The 27,873-nt window shown below is 40.7% G+C and overlaps 1 protein-coding gene across 4 annotated transcripts in view; it reads left to right on the plus strand.

The window, feature by feature from the left end:
* Positions 1-27,873, plus strand: part of LOC146003999 (uncharacterized) — a 133,049-nt gene that overhangs the window by 79,859 nt on the left and 25,317 nt on the right. The window contains exon 1 of one of the 4 annotated variants that reach the window (XM_083142547.1): positions 22,530-22,746. The exons of the other annotated variants lie outside the window; for them this stretch is intronic. Within the exon in view, the coding sequence (XP_082998673.1) occupies positions 22,579-22,746 (168 nt within the window). The 5' untranslated portion in view covers positions 22,530-22,578. Of the gene's footprint in view, positions 1-22,529; positions 22,747-27,873 lie in introns of those variants that run through there. 4 annotated transcript variants of the gene reach the window in all.

A 27,873-nucleotide genomic window follows, 5' to 3' on the forward strand; every position in this document is an offset into this window, starting at 1 on the left:
AACACACGCATGTATCTGCATTTAATAACACTACATAGGAAAGGAAACCTTGGGCGGTTCTTCATATTGTCCACCAAAGATTGAAACGAAAAGAAGAAAAAAAAATGAGCGTACCTTGCTTCCTCTGACATCTGAAGGATTTCGGTTTTGTATTTGTAATGATAGTACTTTCAGTGCTTGAAGAGTGTCATTAGCTACAGCTAAATATATAAGAAATAAAAGCTTTGGCAATTTTTTCACAAATATTTCAAAGTTCGACTTTTTACGGGAACCATCTAAACTCAGTTTTTTTTCCTTTTTTTTTAATACAACGCCCTACAGATGTCTGAGTAAATACCAAATACATGGCTTCAAAAAGATATAGGATGTGGTACACATCTGCCATAAATTGTTTAAAGATATTTTTATGCGTAGCTATGGGAATTTAAAATTAGAATGAACTGAAGTGGAACTCTACATAAGTATGGTATATTCAATAATGTAGTTTCTATATCTAGTGGGTGGGAGGTGATTATGCCTGGTTGGGGTGGCTCAAGATCCTCCTCACCCCCTTTAATCTCAACCTACATTAAAATGAATAGATGTATCTTTGTTCGCAATTTTCACATTTCGAACTCCTGATTTTCCGTTCCGTTAAATTCAAATAAGGCCAGAACAAAGTCCAGAGCTTTATATGTTTCAGAATTGTTATCAGGTTTTAAAATCTGTTTAAAAAAAAAACATAAATTCTAAGAAAAACAATGAAAAAAATAGTTATGCAAATTTTGCATTAAATAACAGGACATTCGTATGTGCTGTTCTAAAATAGAATATTTCCCATGCCTTCACATTATCAAGGACGTATTTAGGAAGGTGCCGGACACTCCCCCGAAAGACTTAGCAAAAAGTAAAAGTAAATAATCAACATATAATTGTTTAGCATTGGTTATATAATCGATGGTTATTTCCGCTGAACATTTTGGAAGGCAAGGAATTTGGCTCATACAGCTTTGAAGGGTTCCAAAAGATTTATGCACACAACTAATGATAATATCCATAAAATATTAATCAGAAACTTTACTTTTCGTTAATTGGATCTAACTCCTTGTGTTTTATTCAATAAATATTCAATTATTTTTCTATTTGACATTAAATTCCTTGCCCGTGCAGTTGTTTTTATACAAATCTTGTCGATCTTAACTTAGATAGATATCTTAAGCTAGATAATGAATATATGCTTTTATATCTCTATTCTTTTACTATATTTTACCTATTCATGTAATAACAACAATACAATATTAATTAACTTGCATTTTTAATTAATATTTTAATTTAATTAAATATAATTATTATAATTAAAATTATTTATTATTATTCTTGTTATTATTATTATTGGGGAGCTTGGAATGAGTAAGCGTAATCCGATCCCGGAAACCTACTATAACGGCTGGGGATACGTCAGGCTGACCCCCCCCCCGACTATTCCAATACTGGTTGCAGATCTCCATGCTTAGAAGTGACCAAGGAAAGAGTGGGAGGGAGACCAGCAGTCGGTAGGTAAACCAAGGCCCTTCAGAGCTGTTGCGCAAAGGATTATTATTATTATTATTATTATTATTGCAACACTTGGTTGGACCCCGGAAATGTATTTCTAGGTGCAGTAGTATGTGTGTTTATATATATGGGAGGCTGAATTTTGTAACTGGACAGTGGCAAGTATTAGACAGGCCTGCACGGACTTGGGCGCAGCCAGCCGAAAAAAAACTTGAAACACTAAGGGTGCTGTGAAACGAAAAAAGTTTGGGAACCTCTGATATATACAAAACATGCCACTTCGAAGCGACCTCCACGTGGGTCTGTGTCTGGGTCGACCCCCCCCCTTTTTTTTGTTTTTTTTTTTGGCTACGTCTGTGCGACATAACCAACTTTCGACGAGATCTCCCCAATTTTCATCCTGTAACCACAAGCGAGGTGAAATCAACGTCATTTCCGCTTCGTCTTTATGCTGCTTCCGGTGTTAGAGGCTAGTGATGCCGTGCTTACAAAAGTAAACAACTCTTTTATGGGAAAGAACTGATAGGCCTCGAGTGAAAGTTCGTCACTTTTTTTTACGTCACTTATATTCATAAACAACGGTGACGTGCTTCAACGCACATTTACCGATAACTGATTCGAAACTCGAAGTCTGGATTTTTGGCGATTTATGTTTAGGCGCCAAAGCTGACAATTTAGTCGCCAAAAGAGGTCAAAAATCTTGGAATATTGAACAGAGATCCGAAATGGGACTGACAGTTTTTAAAAGTGTTATTTTTAATACGGTAAGGAGCAGCTAGAATCAAAAACATTCATTTTTAAGGCAAACTCAAAAAGTTTTATTGGAAGCAGTTACAGCTCTGTATAGTTCCCCATGAGCTCCGTTTGTTGCATGCAGAATGTCTAGCTTGTATTCAATCTCCCTCCACGTGTTCTGTAGCATATGAGGGGTTACAGAGGCAAGAGTTTTCAGAATACTGTCCTACTGTTCTTGTAAATCATGTATCTTTTGGCCATGTACCCCCAAAGTAAGAAGTCAAGAGGTAGAGGGGTAATGAAAATATTTTGCAGAATGTCAATGGAAAATGAATGTCTTTTCGGCTTGACATCTGGCTTAATTTCGTCCAACAACTGCACCTAGGAGGCATACAAACGCACGCTTTTGTGCACGACTTCGTGAACAGTGGGCCTTGGAATTCCCAGCTGCCTGGTCCCCTCCCGTATTGACTTCCATAGGCTACTCCTGCTTTTTCCTGCACCGACGCAATTTTCGTTTGAGCGACAGAACACGTGGAGGGAAATTGAATACAGGCTAGATAGACATTCTCCATGCAACAAGCGGAGCTCATGAGGAGCTACGAGGGACACTATTTACATTTTGAGCCTAACAATGAAAAAACAGGAATTTGGCATTGAAAACTGCTTTATTGTTTTTCGAAGTATTCTCCTTTATGGTCAATACACTTTTGCATTAGTTCGAACCAATTGTCAAAGCAGTTTTTCCAATCTTCTTGAGACACCTCCATAATATGGTTTTTGAACGCATCAACGGCGTCTTCCGCCAACGAAAATCGTTGTCCACGCAATTTATTGTTGACATTGTTTCGATGTGCTTGGAGCGCGAACAACTTTTGTTGGATTGGGTTCATCTTGAAACACCCATACAGTCGACTGCTGTTTACGTTCCGGCTCATATACATATATCCATGATTCGTCACCTGTTACGATCTTATATACGTCTTTTGAAGCACCACGATTGTATTTATTGAGCATTTGTTTGCACCAATTGACGCGAGCGTCTTTTTGAGTTTTTGTCAAATTGTGTGGGATCCAACGATAACATACCTTTCTCACAGCTAAATGATCATGTAATATTTTATATATGCTGGTGGAACTAATGCCTATGGTTGCCTCAATCTCACAGTATGTCACATGACGATCTTGCAGTGTTAGGTTTTGCACAGCATCAATGTTTTCTTGAAGATTAAATTCGTTATACCAGCGTTTCACAGTGGCAAAGGATGGGGCTTCATCGACAAATGTGGAAGTAAGTTGATCGATGCACTCTTGTCTTGATAATCCACGTCGAAAATCGTAAAAAATCATCGCACGAAAATGTTCACGAGTTAATTCCATTTTATTGTTGTCGCGCAATCTCCAAGGCAACATAAACAACACAAATGAAGCTATTGACAAAATATTTGAAGTACGTTATGGTCAATAATGCCAGACGATTCCGGGCAAACGTCAAATCGCGCCTAACTTCAATCAGTGTTGCCAAGGCTCAAAATATAAATAGTGACCCTCGTACACTAAGCTATACTGAGCTGTAGCTGCTTCCAATAAAACTTTATGAGTTTGCCTTCAAAATGTATGTTTTTGTTTCTAGCTACTCCTTACCGTATTAAAATAACACACTTTTAAAAACTCAGTCCCATTTCGGACACCCTGTATTATGTGCATACGCCTACAGGCCATATAAGGAAAATGTTTCGAATTGATAAAAAGTAAAGTGCTCCCCTGTGCTTTGCGCCACGCCATGAAGGCGTTTTGTGGGTGTGGAGTTAGGGCCCCACACTTTCTTGATCACAGCCGAAGGTGGGGGTGATGTGATCAACACCACGCCCCTGGCCGCCTTTACCATCCTGCGTGTCCTCCAGGTTTCCACAGATTGAACAGGTGGAAAAAATCCCGGTTCTCCCCCACCGGGTATCAAACCCGGCCTCTCGCATGAGTCAAACGCCCTAACAACTGAGCTACCGCGGCTTAGATTGATATTCGAATATTGTAGTATGCATAAAGACAAATAATAGTGAGATATTGAAGTTCTCTGCACTCCTATATTTTACAAATTGAGGCATTAAAAGTACGTTAATTAGCAGAACTGTCGTTCTGGTTTCCAAACGCCCCTGGCTTCGATCCTGGTGGGAGCAAACTTCGATTCGCACTTTGTTGACCCATTATCAAAGGAGATGTCAGACCGAAACGACACATGCCGCTTGAGAACGAGCTTTTATTTTATACTTTATCGTTGTAGATTTGTTAATGATCTCTGGAAAGAGTTCAATATTATCCTTAGTAAAGCATATTTGAAGTCTAATTGCTTATCTTTGGTTGTCATAACAAAAAAAACGGGAATTTATGTGGGGCATTTCTTAGTACAAGATTGTTGATGGGGAATAATAACAAAATCGTCTTTATTATAACGGTGTACGCTTTTAGAAGGAACATGAGTTCGGCCAATACCCAGCCAGTTCTACTGCGCTGTTGCCAAACTAACTACTAGCGCAAGGGAAGGACGGAAGATTCGCGATGTGTCCATTATTTTGATAATGCATGCACGGTATATATGATTACAGTGAAATAATATAGTGGATATTTCAACACGGGATTATAATACATCACTGTAGCATATACGAGAAACCCATACCTGAAAGAAGCTTGAAGGTATTTATTGTAGACGAACTGCCAGGTAATCATCACCGCTCTCGTCGTCTTCCTCGGTCTCAGTGTCACTGATGTCGCTCATTTCCGAGTCACTCTCCTGGAGGTTAATGATTAGATTTTGCACCCTTGGTGCCTGTACTACTGGTGCTAAGTTTTGAGAGTGACATTATTTAAAATAAAATAAACACAGGGAACACACACTATCGCACGAAAGGGCTGTATTTAATCTTTTCACAAACTCTTCCTCGTGGCGCACGAGTGAAAGATAAGCGAATAATCTTACATCAGCTTTGCTACGAAAACGCTGAACTCAAACTGACCCAGACTTTCTCCAGAGAGAGAGAGACAGCAATGTTCGAGAACGCCCAGAACAATGAAGGGTCATTGTTTATATAGGGACGAATTTAACACCCACAGTCTTCCCTAGACACAACAACTCAGCTGCGTCAACACGGTGCCAACGAAAAAAACAGGCGGAACGAAATGAAAGTGGATGTTTCCCTTGTTTCTTCAAGGAACGATAACTCCGGCTGTAGGCGGCGGAAATTCATGGGACTTGGACAGTTAGGTTCAAAATGTATTTTTCCATCTTATGATGAACCTTTAAGTGGCGAGCTTTATGAAAACTTCTTGCGCGCAAGAAAAGTACAGAACACGGCTTTTAACTTCCGCGCCGCAGTCTCCTAACTGTACAACGTTGCACTCCTGCCATTGGCTGATCGCCACGCACACCCTCTGCGTGGCCCCGCCCGATATCGCTTCTAAAAGCGTGCGTCGGAGCAGGCGTGGTTCGGCCTCGAGGGCCGCTCTTACAACATACCCTTGTCTGGGTAAAGAAAAAGTAAAGAACAACTGGAATATATGAACATATCCTGATTACATGTATGATGGATGAACACTGAATATAAAAATATAAATTTAATAAAAATAAGTAGAAAAATAGATTATATGTATAAAATTAATGGACATACAGTAGATATCTAATGTTCGCCGCTTTCGAAGTCAGCTGGAACATTGCATGAAACTATAATAATAATAATAAATTGAAAAGACAAAAAAATATGAAATTTAGAATGCTAATACAGAGAATTCCGTGACATTCGCTACGAGACTCGGCGGCAAGCGGCCCGGCGTCAACGCCTGTCTTCCCCGGTGAACGGGACCGCGACAGTCGCACGCTACAGTCCGTTTTTTTTTTTTTTTCGCTCTCCCTGCTTTCGCTCTCTTTCCCTTTCGGTTGACGTTGCAGACTGACGCCAGTATAATCCTCCCTCGGAAGTTGTGTTGTGTCCGTGTGTTGAAGATTGTAGCTTAATATGACACCACAAAAGTTTACATTAGAACAAAGGATTTATCTCGTCGAGGGTTACTTCGGAAAGAGGAATTGTGGAGAAGTGCGACGACGTTTTGCAACGAAATTTCCTGGTGTTCCCGTTCCACATAAGACCACTATATTAAACCTCGTAAAAAAGTTTAGAGTAACAGGGTCAGCCTGCGATTTTTATTTATGGGGAAATCTAAAAAATAAAGTATACAAAGACAATCCGCACACCATCCGTGAGTTAAAAGACAGTATTGTACGAGAAATCGGGAGAATTACAGTAGACGAACTTGCACGTGTAAATGCCAATTTCCTTCGGAGATGCCAGGAATGTGTTGCAGCAGAGGGACATCAATTGCAATACCTTCTGTAGTCAAGGTTAGCACACAATATGAAAACTGTAATTTTAATAGCAGACTAGCCGACTGTCGCGGATCCCGTTCACCGGGAAATACAAGCGCTGACGCCGGGCCGCTTGCCGTCGAGTCTCGTAGCGAATGTCTCGGAATGCTCTAGTTATAACAAGTTACATGAACAGAGTTGCCAATTGTTACAATGGATATATGTATATTTATATCAGACAAGTTGCTCGTGATTATGTGCTTAGCTGCCTTGCTAGTAGATGATCTTTTAGTGTCTTTTTAAACTGCTTATGACACTGTATGGATGTTAGAGAGATTGGAAGGGAATTCCATTCTTTGGTGGCATATACGGTGTACGATCTTCCGTAGGTTGCATTATGAACTGGGACTGACATTAAATTTTTCCGTCGCGGTCCATGTTGAAACCTGCTCAAATTTGTATTCATTTTCTCATAAATATATCCGGGCTGCTTAGTACTTAGTGTTAAAGTTAGTAACTGATATCCCCCTCCGTCCCCACCACAGGATTTCGCATTGCTTCACCTATCACCCGAGAAAGGCGTGTTGAGGACAGAACGGCCTTGGGGAAGAAGACTGCCCCGAACCTGACCTTCACAATGTTCAGGTGTGTAAGGTAACCGGTTTGGATCTTGTCTTCTGTGCAGAAGTTTTGCGTAGAGTATGATTCATGCGAGAATCAGGAGCGCCAAGTTGACCTTTTATTTGGGGGATGGGATAATCCAATGCATGAAAGTTCCCGGAAAACTTCGCACAATATTTCTCGGTGAAAGAAACCACTAAAGGAAATGCCAGCGAAAGAAAATCCCGCTTTGCGTGCGCGTGCGTGTTAAATCAACTTTATATTCTTGCCTGGTTGCTAAATTTTGCTTTCATTGGGTGCTAATATTTTTATTTATTGATTGAATTAGGTTATTGCCGACCTTCGTGGCGGAGTGGTTAACACAGCGAATCCCTGTCTTGGCATGGATGTTCTGTGTGCGTGTCCCTTCATCCATTTTATCATATCACTCATCATCTTAGCGGTTGGCCAAATATGGCAGACCAGGGGCCCGGGTTCGAATCCCGGCTTGGGCATGGGTGTTTTGTGAGTGTCGCTTCATCAATTTCATCAAATCATCACTCATTCTAGTCTTCGCGATTAGTCAAAATGGCAGATAAAGCCAAGTAAAATGAATCAATAAAAAAAAAATGAATTGTTTTACGTCGATTTTCTGCCACTTTTGGCCAGAGGCGGTCATTTACCTTCAACCTCCCCCACCCTCACGGCGGGCCCTCATGAAGGTCTCACTCAGGAGGGTGACCGACCACCTCTGCCTTTGACTAATCGCGACGATGGGGATGAATTGTAATATGGCGAGATGAAAGGTCAATCAGAAACACACGTGGACGACACAATACAATTCCTGCAGAGGATTATCCTGACTGGATGTTCAGGCGCCAGAGCCTCATTAGTTTGCAAACCGCAGTCCAGGGTGCACTACGTGAAAGAAAGGTGGACATTTGGGTGCATTCCGAAAGGGTCACCCTGTACACCCCGCTAATATTTTGAAGAAAAAAGCATGCATTTTCCCATAACAAACAGTCAGTGCTATGTGATCGCAATTTATTCCAAATATTAAATAATAAATATACACCGTAGTTTTGGAAATTTGTTCAAGGGTATGGAATTTCGACAGTTTTGTCCACTCTACGCAGGCACATTTATCACAGATAATTCAAAGGCACTGATATGTTTATTAATGAGCACACAGCGTCAAGTAAATTATCTGTCTGCTCAACGAGCGAGAATCTTGCTCTCAGATACTTGACGCGCTCCTGAGGTGTTCACTGTTCACCATCCATAGGGCGACCCTCATAAGGTCAATCCTTGCTGATGAGATGAAAATCATCATAGGACAACACTGACCCACAGTTGTCAGTTCAGTTGTTGCATTTGGAACAACCGTATGTTATCACGAGATCCGACCTCCTTGACAGAGTTGTTAGCACATCGTGCTACGACGCTAGAAGTTCCGGGTTCGAATCCGGGCGTGGTCATGGGTTTGAGTCCGTTCATCAATGCCATCATATCATCACTCATCCTCATCTTCGCACTTAGAAAAGATTGGCAGAAAGTGAAGTTAAATATACCAAATCAATCAAGCACGTGTCACGAGCCAAAGGCATCATGGCAGGTGGACACATTGGGTACAAAATTTTACGTTTGTTTTTCGTACAATACCCAGGAACATTGAAGAGGTATTCACTATTGGCAGAGCGACCCTCATGAGGACATTGCTCTACTTGCAAGGGTGAGTCGTGAGGGTGGGGGAGGTTGATTTCAAACCAACACCTCTGCTCGTATAGAATGACCACAAGGGGAAAAAAAGCCTTCGGCCAAAGCTCTCCGTGCACCTTCCCCTCTATCGGTTCAACTCGAGCCACAAGAGAACATGCTCGCTCCACTCTGTCCTCCCCTCCGACAGGAGTCGTGGGTCTGCGCAAACTCTTTTGTCTGTGGTTCCACTACAACAGTGCTCTTTACCAAACCTTCGTGGGTAGCAACATGGATACTTCTGGAAGTTCGAACGTAGATTTCTGCTCTAAACATTCTTACATTAGTATTTGGACAACCCTCGTACTTACAATGTAGAGAATGTTAGATGTCGCCTACAGTGAAAACTGGTGACGTCACGTCAGTTCATTCTAACTTGCTGGATCATCTCCTTATTGCCTATTCCGTCATCAAGATTTTCTGACGTTAACAACCAGATGACCTTGACTGGAACTTGTCGCAAGGTTACGTCGACCTGGGTGCGTAGTAGGATGTGATACGAATACAATATAGTCGGATAGTATTCCTCTCCATAGGCGTACGCACAGCCTCAGATTGGCCTGGGGGAAGTGGGAGATGAGGCAAAAACCCTTCACGAAAGCTCAGTTGAGGAAAGGAAAAAGTACATGGTTACAAACTCCCTCAAAAATCCCAATCCCTGTGCAATTTCAGTTTATAACTCTGAAATTGGGGAAATGAAAATTGTATTTACTCCAAGTAAAAGAAAACCGAATCTAATTCACGGCTGCTCTTAAAACTAAAACTGTCACAATACACACACGCTTGAAAATTAAGCGCATACAGATTTACAAATATTGGATATCATGTGCAATACTGTTGGTTCAACATAAGAGTCAACTTTTGTAGTCTTACGAAAAGATCCTATCCTACAGTGGTATAGTCTTCGTTTAGTTGTTACAAGAGGTTTAAACGCCTTCCAATGTGTCAGTGACACATCCAATTATATACGAAATAATTCCCTCCTTCGTTGCTTACCACTTTCATTGTATTGAAAAAGTTTCGTCTTTTTTTAAAGAGTATAATAGTGCTTATTAACAGCGATAAGATCCTTCTACACTAAATTTCTAAGATAATATATTAGGGTGATTAGGTCCCCCTTGCCCCCATGTGCGCACGCCTGGTTTTCTTTTCCCCTTATGGTGCATATGAGCATCGCAAGTTTCGGAACATGTGCGAGAAACTAATATTGTCATGTGCAGCGCAGCCAGAAGACCATCGTCGGTGATATCGGATCTAGAGTCGATATTCACTGTTCTTATTCACTTAGCCATCATGTTAGTGGCGGATCCAGGAGGCATAATTTTTTTTTTTTTGGGGGGGGGGGCGAATTTAACTGTGGCCGGTACCTCGCCTCACGGATAATCAATTTTAAGCTACACTTATAGCTACAATATATACTCTATGTGATCAGAAGTATCCGGACACCTACCTGAAAATAAAGTACAAGTTTGGGCAACCCTCCATCGGGAACAATGGCAGTCAATACAGTGTTGGCCCACCCTTAGCCTTGATGACAGCGTTCACTCTCACAGGCATACTTTCAATCAGGTGCCGGAAAATTTCCTGAGAGGAATGGCAGCCCATTCCTCACAGAGCGCCAAAATGAGAAGAGGTATTGATGTGGATCGGTGTGGTCTAGCACGAAGTCGGCATTCCAAAACATCCCAGAGATGTTCTATGGGTTTCAAATCAGGACTCTGCGCAGGCCAGTCCATTAGTGGGACGTTGTTGTCGTCAAATCACTCCCCCACAAGCCCTGCAGTATGGACGGGTGCTCGGTCGTGTTGAAAGAGACAATGGTCATTCCTGAACTGGTCCTCGATGGTATGCAGCATGAAAGCTGTTAAAATGTCAACGTAAGCTTTTGCCGTGACATTGCCATTTAAGCAACAAGGGGGCCAAGCCCCCTCCTGGAGAAACATGACCACACTGTAACCCCGCCACCTCCGAATTTCACTGTCGGTGCTATACAGGCTGGTAGAATTCGTTTACCAAGCATTCGCCACATCCACACCCTACCATCGGTTCGCCACATTGTGTACTGTGATTTATCACTCCACACAACGGTTTTCCACTGTTCTATGGTCCAGTTTCGACGCTCCTTGCACCACACGAGGCTGCATTTGGCATTTGTCTGTGTGATGTTTGACTTATGGGCAGCTGCTCGGTCATGGAAACAAAGTTGCCGCACCTTGCGCCAAACAGTAACGGTGCTTGGTGTAGATCCTGATGCAGTTCGGAATTCCTGTGTGATGGTGGCGATGGATGATTGACGATAATGCTGTACGACCCTCTTCAACACTCGATGGTCTCTGGAGGTCAACATGGGAGGTTGGCCTGCACGCTTTTGGGTTGTACACATCCCTTCACCATAACATCGGAAACAGTGGACAGAGGGATGTTTAGGAGGGTGGAAATCTCACACACAGACTTCCTACACAAGTGGCACCCAACCAACTGACCATGTTGAAAGTCTGCGAGTTCCTCAGACCATCCCATACTGCTGTCCCACACTGTCTGCAGACTACTGAGTTCGCTGACTACGTGTTCCACGCGGTAGATGGCAGTACTGTGTCGCCCTCTACGATAAACACACGTTTCGCGGTGTGTCCGGATATTTTTGATCACATAGAGTAGTACTGTAAACTGGAACAGAACTGACTTATATGTTTTAGAGAGCATTCTTTTGCAAAAAAAAAAGTAGGGTCCAGGGTTGGATTAGATGGTTATTAATTGTATGTCGTTATCATAATTCCATTCATTGCCACGGTAAACTGAACGATCAGATATGAGGAGTGACAAATGAAAGAAAACTATAATCCTATGGGGGTTTTGAGTTCGATCCCCTTTTGAGGCATATTGCACAATAGTTCGGATTCAAATTATACTAGGTCCAGTTCAGATTAAGCCCATCATGAGCAAAGACTGGGCTTAAATCAAGCTTTAAATATTATTCTCGAAACTGTTAAAATTGATGATCAGACAGAACATGTGTGGCTTAAAAAATATTAGGCATAATAAGTAAAGTAAGGTAAGGTAAAGTTCCCCCTGCACTTTACACCATGCAGTGAGACACATATAGGGGGATGTGGGGGTATGGCCCCATGCATTATATCGATCTCTGCCATTTTGGGCGGAGTGTTCAGCACATCGCGCTACGACGCCAGAGGTCTCTGGTTCGAATCCCGGCCTTAGCATGAATGTTTGCGAGTGTCCATTCATCATGTCATCACTCATCCCCATCTTCGCAAATTAGCCACATGTGGCACAAAAAGCAAAATCAATCGGCCATTTTGGCGATGATGTGATCATCACCGCGCTCCGGCTGCCTTTACCGCCCATGGTTGCCCTCAGGTACCCATTTAATTGAAGCCGCCCCAGACCCGCTTTATGCGGGGACAAGGTCGGGAAAATTCCTACCTTAGATCATCCACCCCGGGAGTCGAATCCAGGTCTCCCGCGTGACAGCCAGACGCCCTCGCGGCGATCGCTCACGTGGGATCGCGCCTGCGCCATGTGCGCAAGTACAGTTCGACTTGATAGTAGTTGTAACGGACTTTGGTCGCATACGGCCAGATAAAAGCGACGTTATAAATACTCGCCACCCAGTAAAAAAAAATAAACAAGACTTGTTCGTATCTTACACGATACTCCTCGAGGGCAAATCCTGGGTGAACTGTGGCCGGGAATGGTCACAGAGGATATCTGAATCTACTAATTATAAAAAGGGGAGAACCCTTTTTCAACTCGGACTTAATATCAATAGTCCAATTATAAGATATTGCTGCTGCTTCCCGAGCCACCTCGGTGACAGAGTACGTTAAGTGGTGACTTTCGTTCGCGCCACCGAAGTTTCAGGCCTATCCATTATGCGAGTGTCCGTCCATCACGTCATCCTCATCGTCGCATCAGCCAAACGTGTCGGAAAAGTGACACTAAATAGCAAAGATGCAAATATAAATGCTGCAACACACACATGGTTTGAATCGCTACTGTGCCCAACACTTTTTTTTTCATCAATGAGACACATTTTTAAAACTCTGCTCAACGCAACTGCAAGCCACAAGATAAGTCGCCGATTCCTGATAGTATGAAACGTTGTCTCGTAATCAAGGGCTTCCCCGATGTCGGTAATCAAGGAGTCCCGTGTACGATACCCGGCGGAGGTAGAGGTTCGGATCCCACTTTAAACAGTATGTCAAGTCCCGATTAGCCTATCTGTTCATGAAGTGGACTTGAAAATGAAACTCATTTGTAAGCAAGGATAGAATTATTTCAATATCAATTTTCCTTTATTCCTGTCTATTCCTGTCGTTAGCTCAGTTGTTAACTACAGAAAACTGCAGGACTCTAGAAATATCCAGACCCTATTTTTTTGGAATGTGTACCAATCAGCAAAGCTGAAAAATCTGAATGTACACAGATCGATATAACCTATTGCAAAAACATGTTGATTTTTTAATTCTAGTAACACAGTGTATAACATAAAATTCTGGTTATACGCTAAAATGTATTCCGTCAGAGGAATTGATAGCGAGAAATGTATTAAGAGATGCCGTTTCCATTGGTTATTCTGTTCGATGTAGTTAGAATATAACAGTTGTGAATTATCCCTATCGATCATCTTCTTGTACGCGAGTGCGAAGAAAATCTATATCAAACAGGGTCGCTCGATTGTGAAATGTGTAGAAGTACAGGTTGGTCCAAAAGTCCCGCACCATAGGATGGTTTACAATATTTGTTCAATGCGTTGAGAATTCAAATCTGGGGATGGGGGAACCCATTCCACGGATCCCCTATGTTCAGTCCATTGATGGAGGTACTCATTCAGTGACTGACGTACCTGCTTACCATAATGGGGCGGCGCTCCGTCTTGCATGAACCACTGCGGACGCGACCCAAATAAGTCCAAGTCGGAAAGTAATTAGTCTCCCAACATAGCCAGGTATTTTTCGCTGGGGAGCGTGTCTTTAAAAAAGTAGGGGCCCACGATGTGGTCTTTCAACAGACCACATCATGCACTATGATCAGATACCCCTTTTGGCGGGACTTTTGAGCCACCCTGTAGAATTAATGAATGTGTTTTTTGTTGTTAATTCTTGCAACCTTGCTTGACAAATCCCCTGACATATTAACACCAAATGATATTAACTGGCTACCGAGGTCACCGGACTTCTACCTACATCAGTTGATGATTGGGATCAAAACATATTAAATCCAATTCACAGATTAAGTCATACATCTTTACGAATATATTAATCTATTGTTGCTTTGTGGATGCCATAGAGATGTTGCATTCCATTCTTAAATCTGTAATTTGCAAGTATTTGAGGTTGCTGACAATTATTTCTCCCCGGGAACTTGAAGACTATGTTAGAACCAGCAAATATTGTTTTTGTTTTGAATTTTTTTGGTTTTTTTACGGTTATTTTAGTTTTTTTATTGCATTTTACAAATTACTACGGTCCTGGGATGTCACAATGACTAAATTGTATTCATTGTTTATAACCTAGTTTATAATTAAAAGATTGTGCTACGATCATTAACAAAAATAAATGTCTATTGTGTGATGTTCATACACCTTAAATGGCCCAGCGTGGTCATTTTAGTGTGTTTAAATGCTTTAATTCGCTCTGCATGGCCAGTATTAATCCATAAATAGTAGTAAGTACGACCGGCTAGCGACAGCTGTAGCAGATTGGACATACACGCTAAAAGCACCAAACCTGAACTGCCTAACCTACTCACGTATAAACTTGTGAATAGGTTAGGCAGGCGGTTGTTTTATTTATCCCATTAGATGCAAGTCAGAAAGTGAGGTAGGGCAGGCTTGGTGTTGCATGTACCTACAAGTTACTATAGCTGTCGCTGGCCGCTCGTGTGTGTACGAAGTACAAGTTACCAGTAGGCGCGTTAGTTGCACACAACATCCCAGGAACATATCGCAATTTTTATCACCATAAACACAGCTCCAACAGTCCTTTCAGCTAATTGTTATGTTATCAGACCGTAAAAAATATGGTTCAGAACCCTTTACACCCCCATAAGTGACTAACAACCCATCCTTGTATGAGCTATGTTTTTCTAAAAATTTGCGCTTCACACACGTGAGTCACGACTGAAACTACTGAAATCGTTTGCCGAAGTTCACTTCTCTCGGAAGCCTAATGCGAGAAGCATCTAGTTGGTTCCAAGGTCATGTTGCGTCATGACACGCATCAACGACGCATGCTCTGCTGTCGATGACGCAAAATATAAAAAAAAAAATCATGATCCGTGGTATCTTATCAAGGATGATCTGTCAAAACGGGTGGATCTGACTCTCTTAATTTTCACGTGTCTTGTGCTTCACTTCCTTCACCGAACTGGAAACATGCGTGTACATTTTCATAAGAACGCGACGTGAAGGCAAGGGGCGGCTTAGGGGCCGCTAAACCGGGGTGCCCTCCTTGAGCCAAAACCTTAATTTCAATTATATCAGCGTGGCTTTAAAAATAGTTACTACGAACCAGGTATTCCATATTAGAAACAATAACAAGAGATCGAAAGAAAGGAGTTTCAGAAATGAATCATAGATGTCAGCACAAGGTGAAAGAATGTAAAATAAATTGTTGGAGGATAAGTATCTATTTAGTGAAAGTAAAAATATGATCGAAAGATGTAGAACAGATGAAAGCGATGTATAAAAAGTATATAATAGATGGAAAGGAAAATTTAAGTAGTTTTCATCATTCAACAAGTTCAAGCCCATAGTCAATTGTTAGGGACTCAAAATATCTAGTGCGCAGTTAGAGATCACTTCGAGCGACTGTTGCAGGGTAACAGGTCCATTCATCGCAGTACGCCATTACCAAACCAAACAACAAATCAGATGGAACCCTTGGAAAGGAAACTTGAGCACGAGAAAACAAGAAAATTTCATTCATTCTTTCTCTTAGTTCATTGAACTCTCCAGCCTAACTACAATGTATTTGCCTATTTTTGGAAGAGCAGGAAAAGATTTCTAAAGTTCTTGCATTGACTCGTTCTCACCCAACGATGGTGCCGGGGCCAACCCCACCTGGAGGTGAGGCCTGCTCGAAATGGTAGGGACTCCTGAAGAACAGCTGAATGTAGCATATCTTCATGGCTACCATCCCTCCAAGCAGGAAATTCTTGAATTCAGTTCTGCGTAACATAATACATTGCAAAATCATGTACTAATTTTGATATCATTATGCAGGTATTAGGTAATGCGTACCTACAATAAACGTAGTCTTTAACATTAATACTTAAAGTATTTAAAAATAAGGCTATTACTTTCCTTATTTAAACCGTAAATATGCAACATGGTCAAGGTTTTTACGGGGAGTGAAAAGTAAGGATGCCGCCAAATATCCACCTGGCCCAGGTGAAAATTTTATCTCGAGTCGCCCCTGCTTCAAGGTTTCTTGTTTCTTGATACACTGTAAATATCTAGCTGGAGAAATGACTTTGGGGGGGGGGGGGGCTGAAGCCTTGTGCGTCATGCTTAAAAGCTTTTTTTTTTTAAAGGACAGAATATGCGACTGAAAAATTTACACTTGTAAAGTAGTAGTAATAGCTAGTTTTTAAAAATGTTCTTCAGACACTGATATAACTGAAATATTCTAAAATATGATAAACTTTTTTAAAATCAGAAGTGCAAACACCGAATCTTTAAATATAACCTATACTATTTTAAATGCGCCTTTCTTTGTTTCCTCATTTCAAAATTTGTATGATGTAAATATCACAAACTATGGCATAGCTAGAAAATGTCAGTGCGGGGGAGTAGGCGGAAAACCACAATTCACCTAGGGCGCCAAAATACACTCCTCACAAAAAGTTCGGAATATTTCTAAATTAGGCATTAGGTGATTGACATCGCCTTGGAATGCAACAACACATGGTATGTCTCTCTGCTGAATGTTCTTGTGTTTTCGCCGACATATGCCTCTGTCCCTATCACCTATTGCCTAATATAACAATATTCCAAACTTTCTTTGAGGAGTGTATATAGCTACGCAGCTGGGTAGCTGATATGCAAATTGATTTTGATCTATTCAACTTTCAGGTATATAGTTCGTGGTGGTTCTGATTCTCATTACGAGGCAATAACAATGGACATACTGGACTGACTATCCATATTGTTTGTGACATAGCGGATCCAATCCCTCATTTCGTCAGCAGGCTGACTCAGTCACGTGCCATTAGTGAAAGTCATTGTTGTTCTGAGTCTTGGAAACACGGGATAATGAATTCGAGGGAATTGCGGAAGTTTGCATAAATTGTTGCAATATCTTGTCACAAATGCCCCTTATCTTAATATTAGCAGATATCCACAGGGACGCAGGCGCAAGTGTTACTTGAGAAAGACATATTGAAAATTTTGTGTTTTATTTCTTCAAAGGAGCAGTTTAATCGTGTTTGAGTTTTGCCGATTTCGGAACCAATGGTAAGCCTATTTTTACTTTTCATATATCTATAATGAGTGGCGTCATTGAACCCTGATACACTGTGTTCAGTCATTATATTCACTATCGTTTCAGTTAAGAATAAGCCGAAAAGCAAGTTATTTCAAATGAAATATAGCTGATCTTCGTGACGGAGTGGTTAGCACAACGCGCTACGGCGCCAGGTGTGAATCCCGGCCTGAACTAGGCTAATTGGTACTGGACTATAGTGGTATCAGAAATGTGCCTCCACCGGGTATCGAACCCGACATACCTTGATTACAAGGCGATGTTACCACTACGCCATCGAAGAAGCCCGGGACAAGGAATAGATTGAGCAATAAATATTTTTACCGTGTACAAACTCGCTGAGTTAGTTGAAAGAAATTTCATGGATCTACGATGTTACACACTAATTATACTGTACATTAGGTTCGAACGTTTATGATCTGACGTAAATTGATTTCGTTTACTGTGTATGTAAAATTGAAAACAAACTAATAGTTTAAATGCCTCTAATCAGACCCATATATTATATTTCCTTGGGTGGGAGGATCCTACTCGATGGCGCAGTAGTAACGTCGTTGCCTTGTTGTCAAGAGGTCTCATGTTCAATTCTCGGTGGAGGCGCATAGTGGTTCGGATCCTACTTGAGGTTCAGTCCCGGTTAACCTAACCGTGAAAATACTGGACTTCAAACAAAACTTTTTATGGGGCAATATGACCTCTGAATTTAACTCGGCAAGAATGTATTTTTGGCCAATGCATTCACCAGGAGTACAGTCCCCGCCGTAAATATCTAAGACTGAGCAGCCGTTCATAATGTTTTACGTACCCTTTCAACTTCTTCACACTTCACATTCGAAACAACACAGACCTTGCCCGGGACTCCCAACCTAGGAGTCCCGCATATCCACCTCAACGTAAGATAACCTTTTATAGAGTGAGATTATTTCCGTAACATCTCTGGCTGTTCTACATTTGGAGCTTGGGAGCGATCGTAATTCCCGAATCTTCCAATCAACAAGCGAGCCGCTGACGTCATCTCTATTCCATGCCCTCTTTCTCATTCTCTACGCGCTGCGACGCCAAGGGTCCCGGGTTCGAATCCCGGTCGGGCTTGGTTGTTTGTGAATGTCCATTCATCAATTTCATCACTCATCCCCATCTTCGCAAATTAGCCAAGAGGCACAAAACGCGAAGTAAAATAAACTAAATCAATCAATCAATCAATCAATCATTCTCTACGGCTGTTGGTAGGCTCACTAAAAAAATCGCATGAAAGAACAAAATCTCGTTATTACGCGACTTAAAATCAATGTTACGTATAACTATTATCTTGCAACAATGCAAGTTTTTCGATGTTTTCGCAATTGAGTAACGTTATGGCAGGGGTAAAGATCCAGTAACCCATGAATTCTAATGGGTTCTATTGGGTCCGTAACAGCGGAATCTTTTTTTATAGCACAATTCCAATTCGATCCAAGTTGCGTATTGTTTCATACCGGACTTGGGACAATTTTTAAATTGATCCGAAGAAAAACGTTCCGGGACCAAATTGAAATACATAGGGAGATTCTTAGTATTAATATGGGTAACAAAATTGCAAAATAATTGTGTACTCGGAACTATACCAGGTCAGTACCACAACACCTTCTTCTTCTTCTTCTATGTAACCTAACATCACACGTCACAGCGATCGTTACCAACTTTCACACGTTCATTCCAGGCGTGGTTCAGGAATATTGGAAAGTCTCGGAATCGGTTAGGAAGGGTGTGGTGAAAGGGGAAGTTCTTTCCCCCTTTTCAAACAACCTGCCTGTTAGGTGTCACGTACACAGAGGCTCTCTTTTCCGGCTTCTACTATATCTTTGCGAATGGAGTGACTTTTTCCTCGTCTGTCACTCACCGTTAAGATGGCAGGTGTATTTTTAGTTTTCCTCTTTTCCCCTGAGAAGCTGTTGCATGCTTCTCTCTCACAAGATACAGTGCCTAACCCTGTAGCCGAAGATAAGAGATGTCGGTGATATGTCATTTCAATCAGCTGTTGAAGCAATTTCTTGTTATCTGAATCGCACCATGACCTTACTCAATATCGATGTTGGAGCTGTTATCGCTTTCTGAAGGGAGGCGTTTATTCCAGGCAAACTTTTTTTTTTGGGGGGGGTCGAACCAACTGTCTCGGAAATAGTAATAATAATAAGTTTAAATTAATAAAATCAAAATAGTACTAATTACAATATACAAATTAATAAAAACAAGTTCCCTGGCAATGATTTTAATGTCAAATAGACGAAGAATTGAATATATATTGAATAACAAAAATACTGTTAGATACAGTTGGAGAAAAGTAAAGTACATGATTAATATTTTATGCGTATTATTACAAACAGAAATGTGCATAATCTTCTTTGGTAATGTCATTCAAAGCCGTATGATCACAATATAATCCTTGCCTTCCAATAAGTTCAGAGAAAATTAATAACCATCGAACAACAAATGCTAAGCGACTATTTTTTCATTATTTAATTTTAGTGTTTAGTAAATACGTCCTTGTGTGAGCGTGAAGCATTTATTCTCGATTCAGGATTTCCCAACTCAGGAACTATGGCTAATGAAAACAGTGTCATTTCAGGAACTCATCTTTACCAGTTGGATATTTCAGTGAAATGTCTTCCCAACTCAGGACGTCCTACTAATTGCCTCGAGGGAGGATGAGTTGACGTTTGAAATAGTTGACACTACGCAGTCGAATTACTTTCGGAACATCTCCAGCGGACTACAAGAGTCTGTCTAGCGAGCCTAGAGGACTATTGAGCATGGAGTTTCGTTTTTTCTTTTTCTGCTGTATGTAATGTCTGCAATATGTACTAGGCTACTGAATACAAAGGGCAAAGGCACATAATGATGTAGCATACATACACTCACAGACACAAAAACCCATTGAAATCAATGTTATCGTTACAACCCACAAGTGTACGTGACTGTACAAATAGAAGCATCATATGCTAACCACCGTGCCACGGTAACATTGGCAATGGCGAGGCCGAAGAAGTATTCGGGCAACCCCAATAATGTTTCCAGATTGTTTTTACGTCACCGATTGGTGTGCGCTTATGTCTCGACTCTGAAGTGTTTCTGCAAAGTCAAACGTCACCGCCAGCCACCCTTCCGTGAATTTCGTGCCGCCGGTCACGATGGCTTTCCCGACCTACATCACCTAAATTCGCAGCATTTTTTTTCTCCCCGGTAATTTGGCAGCGTTTCTGCGAAATTGCGCATCGCGTCAGCTGATCGAGCTCCTAGCCACAGCGGGTACCCTGGCAGGGATTCCCTATCGCGTGTTGCCAACTCACGGTTCTGATGGCACCAAGTATTGCCAGTGCTTGCGCGGGGAGCATAAAGGCAGTCGGAGTGTGGTAATGGTCACACCATCCCTAGCGTACTCAGATTTTTTTTGTCCGGCTGGGGTGGAATTGTAAATGCAGATACATGCCTGCACTCTAGGATTGGGGGAGGGGCCGACAGAGTAAAACATTTCAAATTGCCAATATTAATCTTAGTTGTAAAAGTTATTCAAAGACAGAAATTATAATCAAGGTTCGTTTTAGAGGCATTTCCATTTATCACCTAGGTTTTTCATAAGATGTTTACTGCTTCCAGTTGAAAATTTTGATTTTTCTCAATTTCGGGAATGCTGGAACCCCATCAACTCCCCCTTGCGTACGCCAGTGCGCACCACCTTCAATATGGTCGAGGTATGTGTGCACTTGTTGCGCCTTCATGGGACGGTGGATTTTCGTTATTTTTACTCGTTTTGCACTGTTGCGGTTATTAAGCTGTGGTTATTAAACTGGCCTCCAACGCACCATGAAGCAAAAGGTCGTTCGTCCTCATCGTCGCGATGTGATCAGATATGTAGAAAAGTCGTGTGAAATAAACAGATCAGTGCTCCATATATTAACCACGACGAGCTAGCTACTAATAGAAAAGAAACTGAAAAAATGTTTATGTAACGTAAACATATTTAGGCTACAAAATAAACGGAACGGACGACTCATCAATTTCATCATATCATCATCACTCATCTTCGCGATTAGCGAAAATGGACAGAAAAACGAACTTTTAAGCATTGGAATATTATGTAAATTATACCCCATCCAAGCATGTATTTAGAAATAAATAGAAATATATTATTATTATGTTTTATTTTAAATAATTGCATTAAATCAAATTAATACTAATTACAACATATAAATTAATATTGTATTATTATTAAATGAATAGGTAAAGAGACGGTATAGGAATAAGATATAACAGCGCATATTCATTATGCAGCTTATCTGTAGTTCCGTAAGATCTACAGAGTGCTATGGCAATTAAAGTAATGTCAAATACATGAAGAATATTTATTAAATGACAAAGACAATGTTAGATACCGTTCATTAATATTCTATGGACATTGAGTAGTAGTGTGTATAAATCTTTGTAATGTCATTCAAAGCTGTATGATCCCAACATATTCCTTGACTTCCAGAGGAAATTAATAACCATCAATTATACAACAAATGCTAAGGAAGCATATTTTCATGATTTAATTTTAGTACTTTGTAATCCTTTCGGGGGGATCCCCCCCTAAATACGTCCTTGACCCCATCCCATACCATCTTGAATAAAGGTATGATGGAAAGCTAGGGAGTAACATATGTTTACATTAAAGGCTATCCGATTATTTCGATGATTTTCTTTCAAGTGCCATCACTGAAAGTTGTATAAAGGTTCATGTGACCGAGCTCTTCCTCCTTCCCTGCCTGGTGACGTTTGCTGATTAGCATCCAAGCAACAACGTCAATGTCAGCACGATTAGTTTGTTTCTCCAACTCGTTGGGCGCTGAAGTGATTCAGGAGTTGGCAACCATGGGCTGCGTGGACGTAATCAGTGACGTTGTAAAGTAAGCAACCTATGAGGAGAAAGGAAAGGGTATGTCCCTGCACGTGACCCGCGATTGGCAAACTCATGTTTTCCTACTAAACATTTGCCTTTTCGTGGCAGTCTACGTGCAGTGGCCCGGCGTGTTGTGTTTTATGTGTGTGTACATATCAGAGTGATGTCGCGCCGAGCTATCAATGAAGAATACGGCAACGTACGGTGTAACAAAAGACAATCGTGTTAGTGTACAAGTGTATCCCCCTTTCCTATCGCTACCTAATCTGAGAATAATGAGAGGAATTTCAACACATGATGTGATAATGAATATAATGAATCAACAGTCTCCGATGAATTGTCAAGCGAAGGTAAGTTTATAAACAAGGGGGGGGGAATCCCCGTTCTGGAGTTATTTTCCTCGACTCGACGTTCGTAACTTATTTCGCGAGCAGGGAAAAATAATTTATTTCGCTTTAAGCGTGTGTGTAAAGCCATACTCATTGTTTATCAATAATTTTAGTAATAGAAAGTAATTTTTAGTTAAGGGAAATTATAACCACTGCAGGCATGTCTTTCTGTGTAGGTTATTTACGTAGCCTATTCATCTCTGAGGCTAATCGCGACGATAAGAACTAACGAAGAAGATGATGAATCTATAACCTTTGTAAATTATATATCCTAATATATTGAATTATTTTAGGTTTGTATGATTTAGGTCGGTAGTTTCTTGTAATTTACTATTAAACATATTAATTCTTCCAGGATATTATTATTGTAGTGTTTAATAGCCGACCTCCGTTGCGGAGTGATTAGCATAGCGCGATACGACGCCAGGGGTCCTGGCTCGAATCCAGGCCCGAGCATACGTGTTCTTTGGCGGGATATCGCTTCATTAATTTAATCATATCACTCACCCCCATCGTCGCGATTAGCTAAAAGTGACGTAAAGTTGTCTAATAATTCAATCAATTAATCAGTGTGTTATAATATTAATTTTTGCAAGGCACTTTCCCCTCCCAAAAAATAAATCACGTGGAAAGACACATCCTATGTACAGGGTGAGTCAAAATTATGTTACCACACAAATGGGATAAATATTTATTTATTAAGCATACAGCAAACATGTATGATATCGAACTTTTGTCATCAATTATCTTCTATTGTTTATGCTTGTGTGTGTTTATTGTGTAATAGATGTTAGCTGTTATTGTTTATCTCTGAAACGTCATGTAAATGATTTGTTACATTTGATGACCTAGTAAATACATTTCTACCGCCTAAGTGGTAACATAATTTTGACTCACCCTGTATATTTGCATATATAAAGTAATGTTTATGCCGATATTGCTTCCTCAAAAATTTATCCCCCCCCCACACAAAAAATATATCTTCAGTTGATGCCTCTGATTATTGTACGATTTTTTTTTTTTATTAAAAGACCGCGAAGATGAACGAATTGTATGTTCAGTCCCTAATGTGGAGCCTTTTCGTTCATTGTATCTTAATACCTACGCAGGATGGATGCTGAGGGGTACCGTATCAAAATAGTTGACGGGTTGTCAATCGTCAAATGGTTTCACACCACGTGCGACAAATAGGAATCACGAATGGAGGAGTTAACGACATCAGTTATTTTCACTGGCGTGAGCAAAGTTGGCCTCATTTGTTGGGAAATCATCCACCGTTTTTCCCCCTCGCTATGAGGAAGCTGCGCGATTCAGGGCTTTTTCCTCTTTCGTGGCTGCGATGCTTGGAAAGCAAATTGGCACAGGAGCGTGTTTACATTTTGCAACCTCTGGACGTGAAGACATTCCTCTTTGGTATAAGGAAAAGAAAAGGTTTCCACTTTTATATGCGTCCATATGTGTGTATGTGTCGGAACACTTCGGGCGTTTCCGTCATTTGTGGCGACTGATATACATCTCTCTTCCACGACACTGGGTCAGAATACATTGATGGGTGAATGACATGCGGCGCGCACGTCATACAATCTTTTCTTTGTAACACTGAAGATGCGGAGAGGCCGCGAAAATTTAAAATATTCGTTGCCGGCGAGTGTTGTCTTGTTTCCATTGTCAGCAGTTTGTTGCCACTTCCCATTATTAGTTCATTTTACTAGTACAGTATAACCTCGTTAATCCGGACTAATGGGGGGATAGGTTGACCGGTTTAACAAGTCCGGATTAACTGAAATAACCTAAAAGAACAGTAGAAAGTGCATTAAAACTCCGTTTATAGCAACAAAACACGTTTATTATAGCGTATTTAAAGAGCATAGGCGTAAATACACGATACAGCACAGTACAAAGTCTGCGGGAAACAGAATTTCATCAGTGGTTGACTGCCTTTTCTTTGGGAAGTTATCTTGTTGACTCCTAGCCACGTTTAAAACATTGCATTCTGCTTTTTTTTATTGTATTTTGCCTTTGCCTCTCCGGATTAATGAGGTTTTACTGTATATTTGATTGTTGTTTAGCGTCGATTTTCTGCCACTTTTGGCCAACTCCACCCATGCCAGGATTCGAACCCGGTACCCTTGACATCGTAGCGCCCTGTGCTAACCACTCCGCCACAGAGGCCGGCATAATTCTATATTTTAAAAACATAATGAAAGTGGGAATAGGTGTTGGTCCATAAAAGTAAAACCCTCTATGCCATCAAGGCACAGAGGGGGTTGTGGATGTAGGGGCCATCATACAGACATAATGTCGGTCCTCGTATAAAGGGTGATCAGTACCACGCTCCGGCTACCTTTACCTCCAATTCTGTCATTTACTATCATTATCATTATGGTGGGCCTTTATTCCTAATTGCACGGCTTAATTTTTTTAAAAAATATTTATTTACGTAACTTTTTTTAGGGTACAAGATTAATTTAATATCTGTTCTGGCTAAGAATATCTAGGCGTGTCGGGAATTAACACTTGTCGGACTGTGTATTTATTACAGGCATCGTCTTAGAAATGTCTTATGAACTGTGTATGACTTTTTTACTTTTAAAAGTTAACTGAATAAAAAAAACTGCATTCGAACACTCCATGTCCGTGCGAGACTATTGAGGAATATACCAGGTCAAATTTATAAGGAAACAAACTTTAAAGAAAAGGAGCACTATACTCGCATTTAGTGTTGCCCACGAGACGAGACTTTGGCCTGTCTCGTCTCGTGGAGTCTCGTGGAATAGCTGTCTCGTCTCGAAAATATTCGTTTGTCTTATGACACATGGTCATTCTCGTCTCGAATTTTTAAAAGCCTGTCCCGTCTCGTCCCGTGGGCAACACTACTCGCATTACTGAAGGGTAAACTTGAAATCAATAGTTCTCCAGACAAACAATATGGAGATGATATCTATTGGCACTTGAATGATTAAGTTAGTAATGACTTGTAGGTATGCGTGAGGGTGCTTCGGGGAAAAAGGCTCCTGTCACTCAAGATATTCTCAAAGATATAAATTTGATTTTTGAGTGCGTTCATTAATTGAGTCTATAATTACGCACTGTAGTAAATAAAAAGTAACATTGTGGCCGTTCAGCTTGATATTTCTCGAACTGTTGCCACAATAAAAATGATAGAATGGAATCGTTTTTATTGAGCGGGCTTGTTTCAGCTTCACGGACCGCTCTTAACAAATGACAAGCAGAAAGAAAATAAGGATGGGATTTAATAAGTACATTGACAAGTAGTTCATTTATTTGTTATTGTTGTTTTGAGGAGCATGCATTGCAAAAATAGGTGTAATTGGTTTAAATTTTGTAAATACTTCCTAATATTTTAAGAAATTCAGCTGTAGCAATACCCGAATCAATCTTCATCGGATATTGGCATTTCCGGGTGTCTGTCCACAAACTGTTATTGGATTCAAAAATGCCCATTTTTATTTTAGCTTTCTGCCCCTAGCTAGATTCAAGGTTTGTTATTGCTTGAGATGTGGTCACTTTATTTCGAACGACATTTCGAAGAGGGTCTACATCAGGAGCGTATATTCTGTGCTAGCTAGTCTATCTGCGAAGCCTGAAGCAAAGAGAGTGAAATACAAAGAAAAATTGCCTAGAAATTGTAAATTAAAAAATACTAATTTCAATAAGGAGGTCATTGTGATTCCGAAGTCAGCAATCGAATTTCTTAAGGGTTGGCAACCTCATTTCTCAGGAATTGGCAACCTCATTTCTTAAAAGTTTTGCAACCTAGCTGCCGTTTGCATGGCAACTTCTTTGAAGACTCCGGGAACGAGCAAAATGAGTGTGTCGAACCACGTGTCATTGTGTTAAACAAAAGAAAGGTCTCACTGAATAGGATCAAAATAAACCGACCTCCGTGGGGGGAGTGGGGTTGTTAACATAGGACGCTAGGTAATCCCGGTTTGAAATGTAGTCCCGTCATTTATGTTCTTTGCGAGTCTCTCTTCATCAATTTCATCAACCATCCTCAACGTCGCCATTAGCTTAAACTGGTAGGAAAAGAGACACTAAATAAAACAAATGAACATAATAATTGCTGTCGCATCATGAACATTACGGAGATTGGCGGGTGGTCGCATATAGTGCCGTGGCCAAGGGTGGGGAGGTTGATGAGGGTCATAACCCTACACCCCCTTTGGCCTAGTAGTCCCTACAAGAAAAAAAAGAACTTGAAAGGCAGGAAAGATGGTAAATTGGGTGACTGACAACTAAAAAAGCACACGTACTTATTCCCCTCTCTCGAAAAACCTTGCCACGCCACTGGTCGCAAAAGAGAAACGGTCCTATAATACATGGACCTGACCTTGTATTAGAGTTAGAAATGCAACTTGTTATAACGAATGTTTAAAACACATTTTATCATTTTAGATGTGTTACGGTCACAACCAGTGGTTTATCTAGAATTTTCCATTTGGGACGTAAATTTGTCTTTCGCGTAAATTTAGAGCTAAAACTACCATAATTTGGGCATTTGAGAAAAAATTGACAAGGTATTGTGGTAGGTGTAAAAGTAGTTTGTCTACTCATAACTTTTGGAAATAAATAAATTCGGCTGTGATTGCCATTGTCCTTTTTCAATTCTTCTAGTCGTACAGGCCGCTCCCATATTTATCTTAACCGTCCACCCTTATCCGGATCCATTGTCTTAACTTCAAAGGGTATTTACCATTTTGCAATCTCTGTATCTCGCGAACATGCACGTTGGGAAACATATTTTGCTCATACCCCTTGCGCCATATTTCCAATGGCATGTCACAGTTTCACTTAGTTTTCAGTGAGTGAACTAGCATCCTTTCCTTGTTACCAGTTTGTTCAATCAGCACTTCGTGGAACTTAAAATTAATTATAGAATTTCCGCAATGTTGGAATTCTCTACTCCCCTTATTAATGTTAGCAGGGCAAACAAGAACTAATTCATTGTTTAATAATGGACTGTTGCAAGAAGTATTGTTTATAGCAAACTTGATTTAAAGCTAGAAATGGTTACTAACTTAATGAACAGCATTCATTTCTAATTTTGAAAACTAGAAGAAAATA

Source organism: Lepisma saccharinum, chromosome 21 (assembly GCF_977018435.1).
Source record: "Lepisma saccharinum chromosome 21, izLepSacc3.1, whole genome shotgun sequence".
Taxonomy (NCBI): domain Eukaryota; kingdom Metazoa; phylum Arthropoda; class Insecta; order Zygentoma; family Lepismatidae; genus Lepisma; species Lepisma saccharinum.